Raw genomic sequence first — 25288 nt, 5'->3', positions numbered from 1 at the left:
CCCTCCTGTGCCATCGTTTACTCTGTCATGAACCCAGAGACATTTGAGAATTTTCTCTGTGTCCCATATCCACTGAGTCATCAACTCTTACCAAGACTGCCTTCTTGACATACCTTGACTCTATCCCTTCTCTATTTCCACTGGGCCTGTACTACTTCAGATCTCACTGTTTTTCAAGTGGATTACTATGCTATATGGTTTTTGGTATTTGCAGATTTAAAATGGAAAGCTTCAGCTATTTCTATGTAACACTGTAAACATGTTACAAATAATTATATGTAATTTTTTTGAGGCTGGGATTTGAATAGTACCCCTCCTTTGCTACTGTCCTGGGAGAGTGTCACCTCAAGGCATGGGAGGAGGACATTAAGACTGGGTTAGAGTAACTTACTATGAAGTCATTAAAACTTTCCTTCTTTGTAGAAAAAAGAAGTGCCTGTTAAAAATATATACTTCTTATTCATAAAATCGATGTTTTGCATTAAAAAATGAATGTTACATTTGATATTGGCTCAGACCGTATGTAACAAACTGTACTGTGTAGAGATAAGAAAAAGTGGTTTTGAAACTACTTAAGGTAGAACAGTACAATTACTCTCCTAGAATTGTAAGAAAGATGTTAACTTGGGTAAGAATATTACCAAAGAACATGAAATTTTCTCTGGAATATGTGATGGAAGAAAAAGTCTGAGCCTGTATAAACTTGGGAAGTAGAGGCTTCAGGTTTCTAGTATATTCCATAAGAATGTCTGGGACCTGCTTCAGTCTCCTAACTGTTCTCTCCTTCATTTTGATTCCTTCTGGTCCATTAGCCACATTGCTGTCACAATGATGTTTGTGAGGTGTAAATCTGACTGTTTCTCCCTTATTTGAAATGAGCAAGTTATCAAATCTCTCAGCCTCAATTTCTCATCCAAAAAAAGAGGATAATTTGCATTCTTCATAGGGTTATTGGGGGGAATAAATTTTTAAAATACAAATATTTTATACATTGTTGAGCTCATTAAATATTTAATAGCGATTATCTAGTTGTTATTCATAGGCAAACCCCTTACCATAGCAAACAAAGTTCTTTATGATCTGATCTCTGCCTATCTGTCTTGCCTCATTTTTGGTATCCCCATCCTGTGTTTCATTCATAGAACCACTTGATGTTTCCCACGTAACATTTTGTATTTATGCATTTGTCATTGTGATCTCCAGTTCCCCAGATATACCTCTCGCTGCTTCCACCCCATACTACTTTTCTGTAAGTTCCCATAGCAGCCTTTATAAATGTGTATTATAAAATTTCATACCATAATGCAGTTGTCTCTTTAATTGTCAGTTTCTCTCACTAGTCTGTGAGACTGTTGGGTATAGAATTGATGTCTATTTTTTTGTATTTCTGTTCCTGGTAACGGTAGGCATATAATTGAAGGGTTGCTAAATAAATACTTGTTTTATTGAATGAATAGACAAAGAATAGAAAGATTAAAATGAAAAGGAATAGAGAGACAGAGGACAGTAGTGTTAAGGCAGAGGATTCTGAAGCCTTGGTATAGCCCAGCTCTATAATTTACACTCTTTGTCACCTTGAATGAATTGTTGCTTTTTTTGTGTGTCTTCTTTTCCCCTTAAATGAAATGGGACTAATAATAGTATTTACTTTGTAGGATTGTAGTGAGGGTTAAATGAGTTAATATATGTGTAAGACACTCAGAACAATGCACGACACATAGTAAGCTCTATTTAGGTGCTAGCTACTGCTACTAATGTTTTTATTATTTTCCTCATGATTCGGAAGCCATGGGCATCTTTATTATCAAGAATAATGTTATCTTTATGTAACTCAGTTGGCTTAAAACTATGAATTTTAAGATGATCCTCAGGTCTTAAAAGTTGTTTAATTTGCTCTGGATTGTTTCTTTTTGTAGGGCTCTATGGAGCAAGTCAGTTCTCATTTCTTGGAGCAGACACTTGACAAGAAGCTGATGTCAGATCTGAGGGTAACTTAAATTTGTTTAAACTGGGTTTCTGTAACCAAAATCAATGTTGCTGTATGCCAAGTCGTGTTGATTTAATTTTACAGCCCATGAATTTGTTAAGTTAATGTAGGGTGACTAGATTTTATTTTAATTTAAAATCTTAGTAACTTGAATCAAATTGCAAGTTACTTCATTAAATTTTAAGTTATTACAGTGAAATACTTTGCACAGGTTGTGTTTTACAAGAAGAGGCAAGATTAACATTCTATTTGTTAGAAACTATAAAGGTTTGGTCTTATTTTGTGAGGTTGTATGACATCTTAGGACTCCTTTTCAATAGCAGTTCCCATGGAGGAGTGAGTAAATCCTTTCTCTGAACAGTAACAAAATGCCTCTTACAGAATGCCCTTAAGCTTTGACTGTGATAGTTCTCTGACATAGTTGTGGGGAACATATATGAGTCTGAGAATGTGATAGGAACATTCATTGTCAGTACCTTAATTTTAAATTATAAAAGTTTTAATAAAGAGTCACAGAATCTTTGATAAGTAGACAAAAAGGGAAACAGTTCACCCGTATTCCCATTACTCTAACACAGTGACTTTCATCATTTTGGTATATTTCTCTCCAGCTCTTTTTCCTATGCATGTTTTAAACATTGAATCATTATATACAGATAATTTTGTAGTTTACACTTTTTACATTTACTGCTACATCATATGCTTTTTTTTCATATTGTTAAGTTCATACTTAACCATTTTTACTGATAGCATAATATTCTGTTAAGTAGGTGTGCCATCATTTTTTAGTCCTTTATTATACATTTAGATTCTCCTTAATTTTTCCACCATTATAAATGACATCAAATGTATCATCTTCATGGATATTAGATCTTTTCTTCTTTTGAGTTATTCCATAAGATAAATTCTTAAGAATGGTTGAGGAGTTGCTATCTGTGCATCATGAAACATTGCCATATTGCTTTCTTGAAGGCCATTGCCGCTATTTGAGGCTGGTGATTGCTTGTGTTCTTTGTGTATACTGGGGTGGAAGTGTGAAAAATGACACGCTTATAGTGAATGGTGAGGGATAGGTAATGCAAGGGTTTCTAAGACACATTGCAAGGTACAAACTTTACTGCTGGGTCTGATCTGACCCATGTCCTTGTAAACTCAGGTGCTGTATTTCATCAGTGCCTTTGAGATGATCAGTCATGAGGAAGTGGAGTCACACCAGGAAGGTTCATAGAGGCTAATGTCTAAAGCAGAATGCCAGTTTATTCATTTATGAAGGGAACTGTTAACTGTCAAGGGAACTCAATATTTACTTTAGATGACTAGTATATTCTCCTTTAGGTAGTCTGTGCAGAAAGTGAGTTTACTGGAACGTTGCTTGGTGAGCAGTGTTCCTCAAATAGTGAGCTCAGTGTTGTCACTTAGAGACTTACTTCTATGGGACTGAAAACAGTTTTTTTCTAGGGCCAATATGTTGTCTACCCAGGATGGTGCTTGGAGGGACATTGCCATTATTTATCTCTGTGATTCTCCCTTTGCTGTGTTGCCATGGCAAACGTAACTACTTGTCTGATAACATTTTTGTGCTATCTTTAATAAAGTTACCATCTTTTACACGGTTACTATCAGCTATGATAGACCCGAGAACCTTGGTCTTACTTTAAGTTGAGTTTGCATTTCTCTGCTCTGACCTATTGAGGTTTTTATCTATTTATTTTTAATATGACTCTCAGCAGTCTTATTTCTGCCTTCTCATGTTCTTGGAGTGAAACTTAACTGCTCCCTCTGAACCTTCAGCAAATGGTATTTGTTGTCTTTCACAGAGGAAACGCACTGCACATGAGCGCGCCAAGGAACTTTACAGCTCAGGGGAGTTTTCCAGTGGCAGGAAGTGGGGAGATGATGCTCCCAAGGAAGAAATAGATACGGGGGCTGTGAACTTGATAGAGTCAGGAGCTTGCGGAGCCTTTGTTCATGGATTGGAAGATGAGATGTATGGTAAGTATGGCTGAGTGATAATATCAGTGCCCATTTACTGAGTGACTGCTATGTGTCTGGTGTTGTACTGGGTGATATACACACATTGTCTCGTTTGATCTTCATAGTCTGTAATGTACCTACTATTATTTTAATTTTATGAACAGAAAAGGCTGAGGCTCATGTGGTATGATACAGGGTAAAGAGCATATAGACTTTGAGTTTAGTCAATTTAGGTTCTAATTCTAGCATTTCTGTAAAACAAGGTTAATAATGTTTTTGTATTGTGAGAATTAAATGGGATTATGTGTACATGGAACACTGTCATAGTAGGTGACCCACTTATGGTAAGCACTTAATAAGTGGTAGTAAAAATTGATATTATTGATACTGATAACAGTAATACCTTGTTATTAGTCATCCATCTAATGAGAGACAGATGCAAGATGTAAATCCAGATTAGTCTGACTTTTAAAGCATTTGTATGACTAATAAAGACTTTCTTTAACCTTCATTTTTGAAAGATATTTTCACTGGGAATCAAATTCTAGATTAATCTTTTCTTGTTGTTTTTTTCTTTAAAGGTTTTGTTCCACAGTTTTCCAGTTTACATTTTTCTGTTGAGAAGTCTGCTATCATTTAAAATCTTTATTCTTCTGTGCATGATACGTCTTTTTCTCTAGCTGCTTTTAAGATTTTCTCTTTATCACTGATTTTTAAGTGCTTTAATTATAACATGTCTTTGGGTAATTTTCTTCATATTTCTTATACTTGGAGTTTGTTGAGCTTCTTGAAGCTATAGGTTTATAGTTTTCATCAAATTTGGAAAATCTTTGGCCACTATTTCTTTAAATATTTTTCTGGCCCCATGCTCCTTTGGATATTACAATTACACATAAATCAGGCTGCTGAGGTTGTCTGACAGCTCACAGGTGCTCCACTCTTTTTTTTTTTCTTTTGGTTACTAGTCTTTTTTTTCTCTTTGTTTCATTTTGAATAATAATTATTGCTTTGCCTTGGAGTTCTCTAATCTTTTTCTTTTCTTCTGCAGTGTCTCATTTGATGGTAATCCCATCCAGTGTATTTTTCATCTCAGACATTGTAGTTTTCGTTCCTAGAAGTTTGATTAGAATTTCGGTTTGTTTAGTATCTTCCATGTCTCTGCTTAATATGCTTCATCTTTTCTCTAGTTTTGTCAGCAGTCCTAATAACAGTCCTAATGTCCTGGTCTTCTGGCTCTTTTATTTATGTGATTTCTTGGTTTTGATTGATAGATTTTCCTCTTCATTATGAGTTCTGCTTTCCTGCTTTTATGCATGCCTGGTCATTTTTGATAGGATGCCAGAACTGTGAATTTTACTTCCTTGAGTGATGAGCATTGTTATATTCCTATAAATGTTCTTGAGCTTTGTTCTAGGATACAGTTAGTTCACATTTTATTTTTAAGCTTTGTTAGGTGGCACATTAGGCTAGGGATTATTTTTCTCCACTGCTGAAACAACTATGGTAGACCATGTGTGAGCTTTAGAGATTATTCCCCCAAATCTTGTTGAGGGGTCCTTTCTCAGACCTTGGGTAATTTCTTTACAGATCAGAGCTTAGCTAAAAACTTGAGGAGGACCCCCTGCAGATCTTCCAAGCTTGCTCTCTCTGTGCACTTCTCTTCTTTCTGGTACTTTGCCCTGTGAACTCTAGCCATGTTGGCCTTTCTAGGCCCCCAGCTCTGTCTTCTCAACTCAGGGAGACCTGCAACCTGGAAACTCTACACACAATAAACTTATATAATCATAGAGCCTATCTCATTTATTTCCTGTTGCTCAGGGATCACTACCTTTTATTGCTTGATGTGTAGTGTGTTGAGTATTTTTGTTTCATGTATTTTGTCTCTGTCTTTACTTGTTTCTGACAGAAAGATAAACCTGGCCCTTGTTACTCCATTTTAGCTAGTGATAGAAGTCCTTGCAAAGCTTTTATGATCTCCACAACATGATGCTATCTATCTCACTTAGATCACAGACTGTCAATGCTTTGACAACCTTTCCAACCTTTTCATTTTCACGGAGGATAACAGACCTGGGGAGATAATTTTGATTGTCCAAATTTTATAGTAAATTTATGTCAGAGGATTAGAACTCAGGTCCTTAAAATTCCTATAAAAAAATGACACCTTAGAATAGAACTTCTTAGAAGGGCATGAGAATTACTTTTGAAAGACAGTTTTCTAGTAGTAAATGTAAGAATTGGGTAACTCTATCCAATTTGCTGTAAGATTTTCTGTATATGTAGAAATTAGAGCTACCTCTGCTTTTTTGTTCTCTATAAACTTGATACATGAATTAAAACTATAAATAGTATTAGATAATAAGGAAGTCCAGTTATTAAAACTCACTTTATTCTAAAACAAGTAACTGGAACCTATTTTATTTTGTTTTTATTAGCAGTTTTGCTTTGTTTAGTTTCTACAATTGAATTTCATTGGCGTTAATGTTTATGTGGTTTAATTCTACAGGTTTTAGTTTGTTACTGGAGTTTAATTAAAGGAACTTAACTTTAGAAAGTGAGTAAATCATAACCAGCATCAGGTATGGCAGCTTTCTAATTTAATCAGTCACATAATTCTGGGTAAATCAGGGGTTTAGGGACACATTTGCTGAAAGTGAAATGGAGCCTTATTTTATTGGCTATAGACTCTAATGTAGTATCACACATAATTTTACTCCTCTTGTCCTGTGTTCTCCCTCCCTTCTGGGGCTTTACATTTTGTTTCTCTGCCTAGAGAGGCCTTTTTATTTTGGCCTAACAACTCCTTCAGGTATTATTTTTGGGGTCACTTGTTCTGCAGAGCTGCCTCTGATCCTGTTGAGTGGGCTATGTGCTGCTTCTGCATTTTCTAGTATTCCCTGTGCTTTTTCATTGTACCATTCATCACTATGTCATGCAATTAACTGTTCTAGTCTAGTTGCTGAGAGACAGGCTTGTTCTTGTTCATCTGTCTATCTTCAGTGCTAAGGATAAAGCCAATAAGTGGCAAAACTAGGATCTGATTGCAGCATTCCAAAAAGTCCAGTAGAAATTGTTAATTTGTCTACCTGTAGCCAGGCTGTACCTGCACAGTAAAATACCAAGTTTCTTTGCCTCTGCTTGGAATTGCATCAGCACAGGTCATACTGATTATCTTGTGCTAATCAGAAGTTTCTCTAATTCCCTTGATAGACTTGGAAGAGTTACACGTGAGTTAGTGCTGTGTAATGGATAAAGCCCTAGGAAGAAGATCCGGTTAACACATTCGGGTCCATCTCTGGCTGGCTTTGTAATTATTAGCAATTTCATATTTAAATTATATTACTGTGAGGTAGAGCAAATTCTTCCATTCTGGTGAAATGGAGGAATTCATAACTACTAAGAATAATCTGAGTTGTCTCCCTTTAATGTACTAACTCTGCTTTTAAAGTGTCTATAAAACCTTTCTTAAAAGCAAGCTATATTTATGAGTTTTAACCCCAATTTGAATGTTTTTCCTTTCTTTTCTTTTTTTTTTTAAACTGTACATTTTGTTGCAGAACCATGTGGGAACTACTGGAACAAAACAAGCATGTGTGGAAGGCTTGTGAGCATTGTCTGTAGCTTACCCATCTCTCATCTCTGTATCCCAACACTTAGCACAGGGCCGGGCATGTCGTGCACATTCAGGAAACATAGTTAGTGAATGAATGAAGGGCTTCCTGGATTCAGTGTCTTTACTGTTACATGTTCTGCACATGCAGGAGGTAGAGGACATGCCTCTGTTTCCAAGGTGCTTACAAGACCCATACCTATATCATAGCTAGTATTTATTGAGCTTTCAACATATGCCAGGCAGTGTGCAATGTGCTTTACCTACACTATGTCATTTATTCCTCCTAACTATGTAAGAAAATGGGTATGATCTCCATTTAATAGGTGAGAAAATTAAGGTACTAGAAAGTTAAGTTACTTATACAAGATCACCCTCCAAGTTATTGGATGGATTACTTTTCACAATTCATTGTGAGACCTCTATCATTCCACAGCAGACACCCTTAACCTTTAATTCTAGCCTAGAATTAGCAGACCTGAGTACTTATCTCTGCTCTCACTCACTTTGAGGAAAGTTTCTTCACTTTGCTGAATCTTATCTCTAAAATAAGAATAATGATATTAAGCCTATTTTAATCTTAATAATAATACTAATATTTACAAGCTGCATTTTAAAATAGTACTTTACTATGGCTGGAATACTGAGATAAATAAGACAACATAGTTTTCAAGAAATTCTATTAATGGAGATAGGCATGTGACTTGATCACATGTCTGTGGAGTCAGGATCTTAACCTTCATCCCTGTGATACCAAAGCCCTTGTTTGTAAGTCCATGTGAAGATGATTGTGCAATCTGCAGGCATGAAGGAGATCTCCCAGAGAGTTTGTAGGTAAGAGGAGGAGAGAGGGAAAGACAAACGTTAGTGAGAAGAAATCATCCCTGAATTTTTCCCATGAGTCTTAACCTGATGTTCAGTTTTACTTGTCTCCTTTTCTCCAGAGGTCCGCATTGCTGCTGTAGAGGCTCTCTGCATGCTGGCCCAGTCTTCACCCTCTTTTGCTGAGAAGTGCCTTGACTTCTTGGTTGACATGTTTAATGATGAAATTGAGGAAGTACGTCTGCAGTCCATACACACGATGAGAAAAATCTCTAACAATATCACTCTTCGAGAGGATCAGCTTGACACTGTCCTTGCTGTGTTAGAGGTGAGTGATCAGTTTGTTACTCATTTCTTCATCAACACATACTGAGTACCACCAGGTACTGATAATAAAATAGTGTACAGGAAGCCTAGTTCTACCTTCCCATCATACAACTCCCCCAAGATGGAGGAGACTGACTGTTAAACAGGAAATTTGAATAAAGCTTAGTATTGCCACTATCAGGAAAGGACAGGATGCCCTGGGAGTACAGAGAGTATCTAACCTGAATTATCTGAGGTATGGTTGGGGAGATAGAGAAGAAAGAAGGAATGCTATAGTGGACTCTTGGAGAAGTAGGACTGAATGAAACATTTCCCTTTTTTTTTTCTTATCTTTTTTTTTTAATGATGAGAGTATAGTTGACTTACAACATTATATTAGATTCAGGTGCATGAGGCATTTTCTTAGGAAGGAGTGGCATTGACGGTCAGGTGGAAGGGTACAAAACAGAGGGAGCAATGTCTAAGGATCCAGAGGTAAAACTGAATATGATATATTCAAGAAATTGGGAGGAATTCATTGTAATACAACTTACAGTTGAGAGATGGAAGAGGAAAGGGAAGTGGCTATAGATAAGGCAGGGACTAACTAGTGAAGAATTCTTTTCAGCCTGTGATTTAATTTAATTCCTTAATTCTTCTAGTGAGTCATAGGATATTACAGCAGGAAGGGATCTTAGGGATCAATTTGTTCAACCCTGGAGTTTTACACAGAAAAAAAGTAATTTGTTTGAGTTCATACAGGTAATAAGTGTCTTTGCCAGGTTATGAAAACAAATTTGCCTTCCAGGCTGTAAAGCCAAGTTCTGTGTGGTTCTTGAATTATTTTTCTGAAGTGTCTGGATTTTATTTGTGAGTACTGAAGGTTTTTGAAATATTAATAAATGAAATTTGGCCTTTGGTCCCTCCCCCCCCTTTTGTTTTGTTTTTTTCAATATTGCGAAAGGGATAGCAATTTGATGTTTACATATTAATACTTGTTATGGATTTTTACTACACACTTAAGAAACTACATTAGGTGCTTTGATTTCAGAGTTCTTAATTCTTGATTCTCTCAATTGCTTAGCACATCTTTTAAGATCTTTCTTGAATTATAAATCTTTATTTATAATTTTTCAAATATTTTTTCCTAAGAAGATAAGTTTGCATTTCACATATTGTTCTCTATGGTTGGTCTCTATAACCTAGCCTCTCCTTTCTTTTTTTAGCTTTCTTTTCCATCATTCCTCACCTAGAACTTTATGCTGTACTCACTCCCCTAATCATCCTGCTTTTCTTCACCATTTTGCCTTCACTGTAATTTTTCCCCCTCTGCCTGCAAAACTGCCCCTTTTCACGTAGTTGACTTCCACTTATTCCTAGTGTCTGTATTAGGTAATATATCCAGGAGGCCTTCCTTAACTGACTGCACCGCTGAGTGGGCTAAATAGCACTCCTCTGTATTTCTGTAACACCCTGTGTACATTAGTATAGCATTTATCAATACGTGTTGTTTATTAAATTCTTTATTCCACAAAACCGTGAACTTCTCAAGGGGCCAGGGTCTTGGCTTTTTGTTCTTTAATTCCCAGTGCTTTGTAGTGTCAGGCACAAGTAGATGCTCCGTAAACGTTAAGTAGCTGAGCTATGTCCAAGCTATAATTGATGTACTGAATTGTTCATAGGGCCACAGGTATGCTGATTCATAAGCACTTTTGTATAAACTCACAGAATTTGTTTAGGTCTAAACTCCTTGACTTGGAGTTCTCTCCACTAAGCTTAGATTTATATAAATTCATTTTCTGTTCTTCCACCTAAGCAGTTGTTCACTGCTTCTTATATTTATTGTGTCACTGTACCTCACCGCTTTGAAATCTAGCTAGCTGACTCGTCCAGCTTTAATTTGCCCCTCCTTTCCTTCCTTCCCTCCCTCCCCTCCCTTTCCCTTCCCTTCTTTTTCTTGTTATGTTGAGCTACTAGCTGAATTCAGCAAGCACTGTCTATGTACTAGAGGTGTCATGGTATCAAAAACAGGTTCCTTGTTCTCATGGGACGTATATTCTACAGAGAGAGTAAACAAACAAAATGATTTCAGAGAGTGATGTCTTATGCAGAAGTTAAACAGTGATAGAGGAATGGGAATTTCACTGTAAATTAAATGATTAGTAAAAGCCTTTCTGAGGAGACAATGTTTGTGCTGAGTCTTAAATGACAAAAAAGAGCCAGCCATGTGAAGGTTGGAGGAAAGACCTTCAGATAGAGGCAACAGCTGGTAGAAAGGCTCAGTGAGCTTTGGCGTGTTTCCGGTACAGGGAGTAAAAAGGCCAGTAGAGGTGGAACGTAGAAAGTAGGAAGGTGGTATGAGATGAGGCCTGAGAGGTGGGTCGGGGCAGGTGGAGTGCCTTAAGGCTATGGTAAGATGTTTGGATTTTATTCTAAGTATTATGGGATACCTAGCATTGGAGGATTCTATACAGAAGGATAAAACAATTTGCCCCTCTTTCAACATATCTCATCCTTGAAGTTTTCTTGAAATTCAGTTCAGGTAAATTGACTTTTTCCCTCATTGCTTCATTTAAGATGTAATTGTTGCGTACCAAGCCCGTGTGTCTCTTACTGTAGTTTTCATATTTTACCATTTGTGACAGATTTAGTATATTTGTCTTATCTCCCTGATGAGATTGTAAGCTCCTAAAGGAGAGTGACCATGTTGTACTCTGTATTGTATTCCTTTCAGGGTTTAAGGTGGTGACTTACGCATAGAGGATGTTTAGTAAACATTTCCTAAAACAAGTCTACACAGATCAGCCATATAACTGGGAAGTTCTTAAGAAACACACAAGTCAAAATTGTTTTCTTATTACTTTGAAAATTGTTTCTCCAGTACATTGATAACACTACCTCCTATTAGTGGTGGAGGTTTGTTCATATAGGAAGCATTATGTCTTACCTAACTCTGCAACATACAGAGCCAGACAGATCTGAATTAACCTGTCAGCCCTTCTCCTTAATCCCCTTTTCCCTTTGTTTGTTTGTTTTTATATTTATTTACCATGGCTCTGCTTTTATGGACCTTACAATTTAGGTATGAGGGAGACAGACAAATAAGACACAAGTGAAGATGTAATGTTAGCTTTCATGACAGAAAGAAGTTAGGTCCCATAAGGGTGTATCATAGAGGCACTTGGTCTTTAGGAGTTGAGGGGTACAGCAGTCAGAACAGGCTTCTGAAGCTGAGCTATAAAGAAGGAGTAAGGCACTGAGTTGGCAGGAAGAGTTGGGAGTGTGAGATGTGAGGATGTTTCAGGCAGAGGAGCACGAAGTGTAGAAAAACTGTGTTGAGTGGAAACATGGCACAGTTGAGGGACCAAAAGAGGGCCTGGCAGTGACAGAGCTAGTGCATGAAATGAAATTAGGCTGCAGGGGTGGGTGGGACCAGCTCATGCAGAGCCTTGAAAGCCATATTAAGGGAAGAGAAACTAAAAGCTATTAAAAGATTTTCGCAGTGTTTTATCCTCCTTGGAACTTTGGGCAAATTATTTAATCTTTCTAGTTCTTGGTTTTCTCATCTCTAAAGTGAGGATAATTTCACATATTCATATGTTTCTTATAAGAATTAAGTGAGAATTCATGTAGCACCATATAAAGCATTCATAGAAAGCATTCATATAGTAGTAGTTCATTATACAGATACACCTCATCTTATTGTGTGTTGAAGATGTTGTGTTTTTTACAAACTGAAGGTTTTTGGCAACACTGCATGGAGCAAGTTTATTGGTGCCTTTTTGCCAGTAGCATTTGTTCACTTCCTGTCTCGGTGTTACATTATGGTAATCTTCACAATACTTGAAACTTTTTCATTATTATTATATTTGTAATGGTAATCTGTGATCAGTGATCTTTGATGTTATTATTGCAAGAAGATTATGACTTGCTGAAGATTCAGGTGATGATTAGCATTTTTAGTGATAAAGTATTTGTTAATTAAGGTACATATATTGTTTGTTTAGACATAATGGTATTGCACACTTAATAAACTACAGTATAGTGTAAACATGACTCTTCTATGCATTGGGAAACTAAAAAACTCATGAATTCCTGTATTATGATATTCACTTTATCATGGTGGTCTGGAAATGAACCTGTAGTATCTCAAAAAGTCATTCAAGAAACATTTACTAATTTTTTTGCTGAGCCAGGTAGGTCCTGAGGGTATCAAAGTGGACAGTGCTAGTTCTTGCCTCCAAGCTGCTCAGTTTTATAGAGAAAGTGGCAATATAAACCAGTAATTACAGGATAGTATCAAAAGTAAGGTAAGGAATGCCATTTTCACCAGAGCGATAGCATATGACCACAGTTAAAAGCTGGGGAAGTGTGAAATGGCACCGCATGGACAGGGAACATTGAGAAGTTCATGTGGCTCTGAGGGAGAAGGGGTGGGAGGTGAAACAGGAGAAGTGAGTAGGGAACCAAATGTAAAAGGCCTGTGTGTCATGCTGAGGAGCCTGAGCTTTATCCTAGAGGTGGTGGGAAACCAAATGAGATTCCTAAACAGGGAATGACATTGTCAGATGCTTTTATTAAGAAGTTGGCCCTGCTAATTGTATATAGGGTAAAGAAATGAGAGAATTGCAGGATAAAAGAGAATGCCTGGAGAATAAAGGAGGCATGTCTTCAACCAAGGTGAGTCCTGTAATTCTTTGATTTTGTTATGTGAATATGGATGTGTGTTTAAAAATTTTTAGTTTGATTTTTTTCATGTAAGTAAAACTTAAAACTGTAAAACTTTTAGGAGAAATATTTATGACCTTGACTTAGACAAAGATTTCTTAAATATGACACTAAAAACTTAATCTATAAAAGAAATAACTAGATAAACTGAACTTCATCGATATTAAAACATTCTTCAAAAAGACACTTTTAAAAAATATAAAAATAACACAACAGTGTGAAAGTACTTAATGCCATAGAACTATACACTTAAAATGTGTATTTACTTAAAATAGTAAATTTTATGTTATGTATATTTTATCACAATAAAGAGATAATGGGACCAAATCAAACACATATAATGCCTTTGATATGTAAACCATACCCAAAAAGGGTGTTCTGAACACAGAAATACAACTAGAGGAAAGACATTGTGAAGACACAGAGAGAATGCCATCTACAAGCTAAGGAATGCAAGGTTATCAGAAACTAGGAGAGGCGTAGAATAGATTCTCCATCACAGCCGTCAGAAGGAACCATCTCTGCTTGTATCTTGATTTTGGACTTTGAGCCTTCAGAACTCAGAAAATAAATTTCTGTTTTCTAAGTAAAAAAAAAAAAAGGTGGGGGGGTGGGTTTGAAAAGACATACTATAGCCTGGGAGAAAATATTCGCAAAATACACATCTGATAAAAAATATGTAAAGAATTCTCAAAATTCAGTAATAAGAAAGCAAACCACCCAATTAAAAAAATGAGTGAAAGATTTGAAAAGACACTTAGGCAAAAAAGATAAAAAGTGGCAAATAATAAACAAGCATGTGAAAACAGTGCTTAACATCATTAATCATTAGGGGGATGCAAATTAAAACCACAGTGGGATATTATGACAGCATACCTATTAGAATGGTTAAAGAACAAACAAAAGAAACCTTGACGATATCAAGTGCTGTGAGGATGGGGAGCAGCTAGCACTTTCATACATTGCTGATGGGAGTGCAAAATGGCAGAATCCCTTGGGAAACCACTGTGACAGTTTCTTATAAAATTAAACATACACTTACCATATAACCCCATAGTCCCACTCTGGAGTATTTACTGAAGAGAACTGAAAACAAAGACCACTATGCAAATGTTTACTGTAGCTTTATCTGTAATAGTCCCAAACTGGAAACAACACAAAACCCTTCAGTTGGTGAATGGATAAATTAAAGTGGTACATCTATACAGTGGAATACTACTCAGTCATCAAAAGGAAGGAACTGCTGATATATATGACATCATATGAATGAATCTCAGAGGCATTATGCTAAGTGAGAGTAGCCAGAAACAAGAAGCAGCATGCTCTAATTTCATTTAGATAGCAGTTTGGAAAAGACAAAACTAGCAGAAAATACATCAGTGGTTGGCCAGAGGCTGAAGTAAAGAGGAGACCACAAGGGGACACTAGAGAAGTTTGGGTGATACAATGTTTTATATCTTGATTGTGATGGTGGTTATATAACTATATGTTATTTGTTAAACTCACGAAAGTGTGCATTAAAAAGGATGAATTTTACAGAATGTAAATTATATGTCAGTAAATCTGATTTTAAAAAATGCTTTGATGATCACATTTCCCACTAAAAGGAACCCAAATTACAAAGAGAAATGTCTGATTCCGGGTCTAGTGCAGAAATTGTAACAAGATGAACTTGTACCACTTTGTCACACAGAAAGCAAATGTTAACTATCAAAAACCTCTATCATCATATCTAAAAGACCTAGGAGGCAACTTAAATAGACTCTCACTGGCTGAAGGTGGAACACATCATTAAGGATTACAGCTGCAAATAAGCTGATACTCATGATTTTATAATTATTAAAAAACTGCATTAATCACCTTTGGAAGGTGCTTAGTAATCAACTAAGTATTTTGAAAACTGGTAAATTAGGGAGTTAAGCATTTATCATTTTTCCTTTTCTTATACAAATGAAACTTAAAGACAACCAACTAGTTGGTAAGGAGAAGTTTCTCTTTATAGAAATATTCCAGTTAATAAGTGAAGAGGAATGATAGAATTTGTTTATCATTTTTTTGCTACTTTAATGAATTGCTGGTTCTAGGCAGTACCCTTCAGTGGTTCCCGATATCACAAAAAAGAAATGACATCATACAGTTCCTGAGGAAAGTACATAGTACCACCTATGAAGTGGTCTTATAAAAAATTTGAACCTGAATCTGATCAAGCTGCTAAATCAAACTACCATCGCAGGATATTCAGGGGAAAAATTACAAGGGGAAAAAAATAAGTGAGATGTAAAGGAATTTTACATATTGAAAGATACTTAAGATAGACACCAGTTGTAATATGTGGACGTTGTTGAAGCCTGATTAGAACAAGTAAAAACTTTTTGAGTCGGAAATTTGAGTATGGAATAGATACTTAACATGAAGTAGTTATTAAGATTTTAGGCAGGATATTGATTTTATGGACTTTAAGAAAATAATCTTTTTAAAAGACGTATTTATGGAAATATTTACCAACAAAATGCTATAATATCTCTGGCTTCAGAATAATCTGAGAGGAGTGGGTAAAGGTATAGATGAAAATGATTGGCAATGAGTTAATTGTTGAAATTGGGGGATTTATTATCTCTACCTTTATACGTGCTTCAAATTGTCTATGTTATAAGTTTTAAAGAACTGTCAAAAAAAAAAAAGCTATGGAGATATCAAATAAGAGTAAAACTGATACGTTTCCATTTACTTTAGCATTAAGAAGTTGTTGGTGAGCCTTTCTAATCATTTTAGTGAGGTTGAGCAGAAGGTGTTGGGAGAGAAGGGGCCACTCTGACATCTCTGGTACCTACTCTCTCCTGTAGCCACACTGCTGTTTTTCAGCATGCTTTCATTTTGTGGCATTTATGTTCGCTGTTCTGTTTTATAATCCCATGTAAAATAGCCCACCTGTTCCAGCACTCTTATCCTTAACCTGCTTTATAGTTTCTCCATAGAACTTATCATATCTGGCTCACATACTTATTTATTTTTGTCTTTTCACTAGAAGGAAGCTCCTGAGAGCAAGGATTTGATTTTAATTACTACTGTACCCCTAACACTTGGTACATAATAGATGCTGATAAATGTCTGACTGTTTAATAAGTGGTAGATGTTAAGTGTATAAATGAATGAATGAACAAATGAATGAATTCCTTAAATATCATTTCAAATTTTACCTCCTGTGTGAAGCCTTCTCAACTACCAGCCCCTCCTCTTTCTGAAAATTGAGACTCTTATTACCCTATACTCTCATTTTAACTTGTACATTCCACCATTATAGCTAATCCACAATGACTGCTATTATTATTATTACTTTTTTTTTTTTAAGGATTCATCCAGAGATATTAGAGAGGCTCTTCATGAACTTTTATGCTGTACTAATGTTTCAACCAAAGAAGGGATTCATCTTGCACTGGTGGAGCTGCTGAAAAATTTAACCAAGTACCCTACTGATAGGGACTCCATATGGAAGTAAGGATTTTTTTTTTTTTTGCTCAGTTGCTGAGTCTGATAATGTAAATGTACAATATTGACATTATTCAGTGGATCATCACAGATTGAGGGTATGGCCCTCAATTTTGCCTTCAATTTAGAAACTTGATTCAACTTAACTGGACTCTCAAAAGTTCGGTTCCTAAGTTGAATATCACATTTATATTATTCGTTTGTCCGTCCATCCACTTAGCAAATATTATGTGCCTGCTATGTGCTTACTGTGTACCAAGCCCTGCAGTAAGTGTTGCAGGTACAGAAACGAGTCGATTAGATTTCCTTTTTCTCCTATATAATGTTAATCACTCCTTTGTCTATTTCCATCATTGTAGAGATTAGAAGCAGGGTGGGTATTTGGTCTTCAAATAGAAAATTGTGATCATATTTTCCTCTGATTACCTCTAGGTTTACTGACTAGAGTCAAACTTAGAACTGTTCATGAATTGCTTTTGAAGAGCTACTTGCATACATTTAATATAAAGTGTGTAGTGTTGTGTTCCACATATTTAAATGATCTTATGTGATGCGATAACTCCAAATGTAAGGTTTGTTTATTTTTGTAATTTGTTACTAAAAGAAAAACTATGGGTCAGATCAGGTATTTGGAAGATGTATTTAAAACTAAAAAAGGAGGAGAATCTTGCTCTAGGTAAAATTTCTGATATCTGGTTTTCTGTTTTGCCATTTCTTCATGTTTGTTCAGTCCAGTTAAGCTCAATTCATGGTACATTTATTGTCTTCAAGGGGCACTCAGTCATTTGGGATGTGGGGTTATAATGTCTTCTGAGGCACAGTGAGTAAAAGGCCTGAGAGAAATCAGAAAATGAGTGAGTTAAGTTCTTTCTACATAGAAGGAAAAACAGGACTGGGGAAAAGTATACTACTTTCCTAACAGTGTCAAGTGTTTTCAATATGATGCCTTTCATACCTCAGATATCCGTGAATTTTTTCATGGGGCTTGTTTTCTCTTTTGCTGGTCTACCTATTCTCCAGTCCTTGGTGGAATCCCATCTCCTTTGTGAAACTTTCTCTGATCTCTTCTACTTTTGACAAGTAGCAGAGTATCTTTCATTTGATTTCACTTATAGTGTTAGTCATCTCTGCTTCAGCTGAATTTATAAACTCAATGAGAACATTAAATTAAGATTTTTATTTCTTTTCAATTTAGCACACCTTCTAAACCAAACTTAACAAATAAAAAATAAAAATGCAGAATTACCAGCAGATGTGTAGTTCTTTATAGCTTATATAGGGCTTTCATGTAGTCATAATAGTTAACTAATAGCCAATTAATAATAGCTAACTAATAGCTAATCGAGTTCTTATTATATGACAGATACCTTGCTAAGTAATTTTCATTCAGTATCTCATTTCATCTGTAATAGCAACTCTGTGAGGTAATGATATTTAATCCTATTTTGTGGGTAGGAAATATATCCCCTTAAGGCCACACAGTTATTAAATTTCCTGTTGCAGATCAGGTTTCTTCTAATTTTAGAACTTCACCCAGTTAGAATGCCTTTGCCTATAAGTAACAGAAAATCTGCTTAAAAGTGGCTTAAACAATAAGGTCTAATGTTTTGCACAATAAGACCTCAGAAAGTTGATTTCAGGATTGGTCATTCAACAGCTTAACAGGGTTAGTACGCGTTGATTTCTCTGCAATTCTCTTGGCTTTCTCCTCATGGTTGCAGGATGGCTGGCTCATAAGACATTATCTTAAAATGTAAAGAAGAGGGCATTTCCTCTCATGCACTTCTCTTTTTATTTGCTTAGGAAAACATTCCTCATATGCTCCCCAGCAGACCTCTTTCTTGTTCCATTGACCAGAATTGGGTTACTTGACTGCCTCCAAACCAATCACTGGAAAATGGGAATGGGATTGCCATGATGGGTTTAGACCAGGTGTGGTTGAGCTCTTTGACTGGGCCTGCCTTCTTTGAGCCCTTTGCTGCCTACCTACCTGATGCCAGAGTAAAAATCAGGGTTCTTTTGGTAAGGAAGCTGGAGGAAATGGTTGTTAGTTAAACAACCTGTAGTAATATCTGCTACATTAGCTCTTTCATCTTCATAGTAACCAATTTTTTAGATGAATTAACTGAATTCTAGAATAACTAAATGACTTATCTGAAGTCGTAGAGGTTTAAAAATTAGATGGTTGTAAATTTGTGATTCTGAATCAGGTTTTCTGATTCCAGTTCCCAGTACTTTTTAAAGCATTTATTAACTTTCTAAAGTGGGCCCTCATTTTGTTTGTTTCAGATGTTTGAAGTTTCTGGGAAGTCGACATCCAACCCTGGTGCTCCCCTTGGTGCCGGAGCTCCTGAGTACCCATCCGTTTTTTGACACTGCTGAACCAGACATGGATGATCCGGCTTGTATCCTCTTTGCTTAGAACAGACCCTGCTGACTTAGCAGGGAATTTCGGCATCTTTTTCTGCAGTGCAACTTGGGTGGTTTGAAGGTTTTTTTGTTTTGTGTTTTGTTTTTCTTCTCATTTTTCTTAGTTAAGAGTATATCCTGAAGGAGCCTGGTGGTTATTATTCTCGGCTTTCATTCTTGTTTTCACAGCAATTCAGCTTTGTCATTTAATACTACTACTACTTTTTTTAACCATTTATTGAGCACCTACAATATTCCACATACTGTTTAAATGTATGAACATTTTACACTAGTCTTCCAAACAACCCTGGAAGAAGGTATTATTCCTAGTTTACAGGTGAGGAAATGAAGCTTAGAGAGGCTAAATAACTCTCCAAGTAGCAAATCTGGGCTTCAAAGCCAGAGATCTTTGGTTTTAAAGTCCTTGGACTTTTCCGTCTTTCTTATTTCATGTTTAATTTGATCTGCAGCCTGAAGGAGGGGATGGGCTGAGCTAGGCTGCATGATTACTCTGCCTCTGATACAAGTTGAGGGGGTTTGTGATAGCTTTGGGCAGCATGCCATGCAGTTGGGTTGTTTTCCAGTAATGGGAATAGATTTATATCAGTACATCCATACTTTCCCATAGTTCTTTTCACTATTGCAGATCCTTGGTGAGGTTTTGGGGGATATTTATTGAGATACAGGAATCAGCCAAATAACTGGCTATTGTAAGATGACCACTGTATTTTTCTCTTAATTCTGTTTATTTCCTCAGTGCATTTGAAGAAGTTTTTGAAAGATCAGTGTAATTGTTGTGCTAACCAGTGTCTGACTCTGTTTACCTCTAAGAAAGATACATCCCCCACCTTACCTTTAAAGGTGCACTGCTATAGTTATTTGGAATTCAGCTCATCAGAAGGGTGGTTGTGGGCTTGGTGTTAATACAGATCATACAGAACATATTAAAGTGCTCTGAAATCTGAAGCCCCTTTCACATTAAAATAAAATAAAATAAACATTTTTTGAAGCCTATTAAGATATTTTTCTGGGTAGAGGATTGTGTTATTTAAGAAACGTGTTTGGCTCTGAGTAACATAAATTGCCCCAAAATATAGCTTAAATATTACTCACAATTTTTTTCTCCTAATGTGAAAGAAATCTGGTGCTTATATAGCAACTCCACATTATCCTTGGTGATCCAGGCTCCTTCTGTTTTTCTGTTCTGCCATGTTCAGTTGTCCAAAATTGTTGCTAGAGCTCTGGTCGTCGGGTCCAGCTTATAGACAGGAATTTAGAGTTTATTTGGAATAAAGTCAGTATTCTACTGATGCAGGAAAAACAGATGTGGGGCGTGAGGAGGGCTATGTCCTAGGCTTCAGTTGAGCCCCTGGGACGTGCCCCGCCAAGTGTGGGTCCTTGGCTTTGTGCAGGAAAGAATTCAAGAGCGAGCCAAAGTTGAGTACAGGTAAATTTATTCAGAGAGATACATCGAAAGGCAAGAGAAAGGCCATGAGGTGTGGGGGTTGGGTGCTCAGATTAGAGTAAAAGTAGGTAGACACTCCATAGACAGAGTTGGGGGGTGTAAGGGGCAGTGTTGCCCATTTTTATGGGCCTTGGTAGCTTCATATGCAAAAAAGTGGAAGGACCAGTCTAACTAGCCTGAGGAAGGGGCTGGAATTCCCAGGAGTTTGGCCATTTCTTACTCTTTGACCTTTTGTGGCTAGCCTTGAGACTGTCATGTCGCCTGTAGGCATGTTATTCACCATCCTAATATATTACAATAAGCATATAATGAAGCTTGAGATCTATTAGAAGTCAAATCTCCTACCATCTTGAGCCTGAAGGCCTACTGGAGGTTGAGTTTTTCACCATTTTGATGTTAATTGCTGTAGCATTCCTTGAATGGCTGTGCCCTGCCCCCTTCCTGTCTCACTACTGGTAAGGAAAAAGGAAACAATGGATATTGGATAGGCAAATAGCAGGCTCTGTCCTAGGGATGCATACAGATTAGAAGGTATGTTTACTTTTAATCTCTAATTTCCCCTCTCTTATAAAATTAATATACATGGGAAGAAAAATTTCAAAAGTAGAAAGAAGAAATTTCATATTTAACACCCAGAGTTCTACTCTCAAAGTAATTGACTGTTAATATTTTGGTGTATTTCCTTCTTCCTTTTTAAAAGCTTGAATTTGGGATTTTGCTGTTATTTTATTTTTTAACATAGTTTATTTCATCAACAAATATTTGATGATAAAAAGATACTATCATATCCTCTATGTATTTTAGAGCCTGCTTTTTTCACTTATAACAAATGCTTATGATACAGTATAAATCCTTTATAAATATAATTTTTAATGATTGTATAATACTCCATCAAGTAGATGAAACACAAGTGGTATAATTATTCTGGTTTTGGACATTTAGGTTGTTTCTGATTATTTGCTATTATAAATGATTCTGTACTGTTTGAGTTTGAGATGTGGAATTACTCAACATTCGTAAGACTCTAATTGTTTAGTACCAAATTATTATCCAAAGGGCTTGTGCCAGTATATACTTTAATAGGCAATATATGGAAAGTTTCTATTTGTTCATATTCTCAGCAGCAGGCATTATTTTAAAAACCTTCCTTTGGTAATTGGAGGAGTAATTGGGGTAATTTGGAGTGGGGTAATGTATCTCTTTGAATTTGCATTTCTTTGTTAGAACATTGTAGTTATTTAATGGGAATTTGGGGGGTGGGAAGTAGAGCCACCAGTTTCTGGCCAAGCTTAGCCTTTTATACCTCCAAGTTTACTTAACTCATCCATCAGACATTGCAGTTTTGGTTCTTATTTTCAACGCTGCTAAAACCTGTCCAACAATGCCCGCATTATTTTCAGATCATACCTTCAGGCACTATGCCTACCTCCGTGACAGTCTTTCTCATCTTGTTCCTGCCTTGAGGGTATGTTGAAAACATCTTTTGTCCTTGTTTTTGGTATTTTGATTTTTGGTCCTTTGTGACTGTTAAATAGCAGAAAGCAGACAATCTATTCTCTGAATAGACATTTATCCTCTTTCTCTCTTGGTCTGTCTCCCATTGTTTTGTACTTTTGTTTCTGTAGCCTTTACCTCTTAATAAGATTCATTTTTTAAATGTCTGTTAGTTATTGATTCTGTTACATTGAGCAAGAAGAAGGAATCAGGAACAAATGTATTTTAAATCAAGGATTAAATCGTGTTGTATTTTAATAATTACATAAACATTTCTCAACAAATTTACTTTTAAATAATAAAATCTTGATTATTTTTAAGACTTAGAGATAAAGAAAGAAAAAAGATTTTAATGACCCACAGTGATAATAATAGCAAACACTTACTGAATGCTGTGTACAGGTACTTTTCTAAGCTCTTTATTTGTATTTACTCACCCCTGCTTACGTAGTCTAAATGACTGTTTAGAGTAATATAGGTACATGGTTATAAAATAAAAACTATAGAAGATTACAAAGTTAAAAGCGAAATCCTTTCCTCATCTATTTCTTGAAAGGCAGCCACCTTTAACAGTAAGAACAAGAATTATAATTATCAATTATCGTATAAGATATTTTTATAGCATGTTACATAAAATTATTTGGGAATAAATCATCACTCTTCTATGAAGTGAATGATCAAATAAAATTTAAAAATAAGTATGAGAATAGATTAATTTTTAGTCCCATTTCTATGGTTAGCCCATTTGTTTCAGTTAGCAATAGAAAATATACCATTCTTCTTTTTCTCCTTGGAGCTTTTGACTGTATTGGTAGATCATGTTCATTTTCTCCCTCCCTTTTTCCCACTGAAGCTGGTGAAGGAGAAAAAGATTATTTACAGAATTACCTAGTCTTTTTTTCTATTCCTTTGTTTGGCTGACTTTTTTTTCTCCCTAGTTTCTTTGTGTTACCACAAAATTTGATGGCACTGTAACCCCACTATGTTTGCTTAGTTACCAGGTAGAAAATTAGTGTCATCAGCTGTGTCTCCCAATATCACACCCCAAGAGGATCCCTCCCATCAGTTCCTGCAGCAGAGCCTTGAAAGGGTATATAGTCTTCAGCATCTGGACCCTCAGGGAACCCAGGAGCTGCTAGAGTTCACCATCAGGTAAGGTGATTGATCATCCTTTTCCTTTGACAGAGTTTACATTGTTGTTATGCTTGGCTTGACTGTTTTGATTTCCAGTGTTGGCTGTAGGTTGGTTTTTCTAACTCTGTTGACCTACACTCACATATGGTTTTATAATATTTTTATTTGGATTACGTGGTTTAAGTGTATTACAAAGAAAAGCTTTGTGTTCATGGTCTGATTGATGATTAGTGGAAAATTAGAAAGAGTTACAAAAAAGCTGTTTTAAATTTCTCTTACCTCATGTATTAGTTAGATTGGGTAACAGAAAATGCAAAGTAATAGTGACTTAAAAAGAGGAAAGTTTAATTCTTTTTTGTAGGCAGACAGAGCTGAGATGTTTGATGACCTAGACTCATTCTGTAAAGGAAAAGCCAGGCTGGGCTAACAAGCTAACTCACAAATCTAACTGTAACAAGTGTCAGATTACTGATCTGAGTTCTGCTGGGCTAACTCATAAGTCTAAGTTAATTAGTGTTGGTTTGCTGATTCCCTGTTCATGTTTTTTTTGCTAGCCAGCTGGATTTTCAAAGAGACGTATCTGGCCTTGAAATGCTGGTTTCCTGCCTCCCTGCCTCTACTTTTGTGTTAATGATGCTGCTAAAGCTGTTTCATGCCTATTGGCCAAATACCGCAAGCTTGTAATTAACCCTATAAAACCTCATGCACATGTCTTGGAGGTGCTCAGAGCTTTGGATCAGAAGCCCCTCTGAGCCCGCCGAGTAATAAATCTGAATACTCCAACCCTCCGAGGGGTGCTTGTTTCTTGGTTGGCCTGTCATTTCCGTAACAATTCTTTCTTGTTTCTCCCTCTTCTGCATCAAGTGATCTTTGCCTGAAGATCCAAGCTCTAACTATCCCCTTTGTAATCTAGCCTGCAGGGAAAAGGAAAGAGCAGAGGAGCATCATTTTTACCCCTAGTCCCTTTTAAAGACACTTCCACAAAGTTACATGTTCTAATTTTACTTGTGTCTCATTGACGAGAACTTAAGTTACATGGCTATTTCTTGCTTCACGGAACTAGGAAACATAGTTTTTGTTCTGGGTGACCAGTGCTTAGTTAATACTTGGTGATTCTGTTACTAAGGAAGAAGGGAAGGATATGGATAACAGTCAGCAGGCTCTGCCAGACCCTATTAGAATGTCCTGAATGATATGAAAAGATACGAAACCTATTTGCCTTTAGCAAAGGCAATATCTGCTTTTGTAAAGAAGGTTTGATTGAAACACAACCACACTCATTCATTTAGGTACTGTCTGTGGCTGCTTTCATGCTGCAGTGGCAGATTTGAGTGGTTACCACAGAGACTGTGTGAACTGCAAAGCCTAAAAGTTATTTACTATCTGACCCTTGACAGAAGAAGTTTGCTGACCCTGAAGTGATGTCTCAATCAAATTTTTTTCCTCATCTGCTCCCTCACCAAGGTGATTAGTTTTAGAAGCCACTATTGAAGTTGTTGGCCCTGAGCCCAGGAATACAAGCTCTCCTTCCTGACTCAGCCCCACCTAAATAAACATTTAAGTTTCGTCTTTGACAATTTTCTATCCAATTGGCACTAAACAAATGGAAAATGCACGAACACAAGCCAATTTGGTCATCACCTGCAGTGCTGGCTATTAGTATGTGCTCAGTAAACACTCTGGTTTGAGTCACCCTCATGATCTGGCTTTTATGAGGTGATAGTCCTGCTGGGCTTTGGGCTGGTCAGACCACTGTTCTAGTGCTGCGGTCAGTCCTGGGTACTGTGTTTCTAGTTAAGTACATTCTGAGGAGGTGGCCAGAATAGTGAAAAATCCTAAAAGGAAAGCAGATGATGCAATAGTTATTAATGAC

The 25288-nt window shown here is 36.4% G+C and overlaps 1 protein-coding gene across 3 annotated transcripts in view; it reads left to right on the top strand.

Annotated features, from left to right (window-relative positions):
* The window catches only part of INTS4 (integrator complex subunit 4), an 86382-nt gene that overhangs the window by 31319 nt on the left and 29775 nt on the right, over window positions 1-25288 (top strand). For all 3 annotated transcript variants that reach the window (XM_010990059.3, XM_064492744.1, XM_064492743.1), the window contains exons 9-15: window positions 1917-1988; window positions 3805-3979; window positions 8516-8721; window positions 16777-16919; window positions 19203-19318; window positions 22119-22252; window positions 23276-23433. In XM_010990059.3, the coding sequence (XP_010988361.2) occupies window positions 1917-1988; window positions 3805-3979; window positions 8516-8721; window positions 16777-16919; window positions 19203-19318; window positions 22119-22252; window positions 23276-23433 (1004 nt within the window). The remainder of the gene's footprint in view (window positions 1-1916; window positions 1989-3804; window positions 3980-8515; window positions 8722-16776; window positions 16920-19202; window positions 19319-22118; window positions 22253-23275; window positions 23434-25288) is intronic.

The sequence above is a fragment of the Camelus dromedarius genome, chromosome 12 (assembly GCF_036321535.1).
Source record: "Camelus dromedarius isolate mCamDro1 chromosome 12, mCamDro1.pat, whole genome shotgun sequence".
NCBI classification, from domain to species: domain Eukaryota; kingdom Metazoa; phylum Chordata; class Mammalia; order Artiodactyla; family Camelidae; genus Camelus; species Camelus dromedarius.
This window is presented reverse-complemented; position numbering and strand designations above follow the sequence as displayed.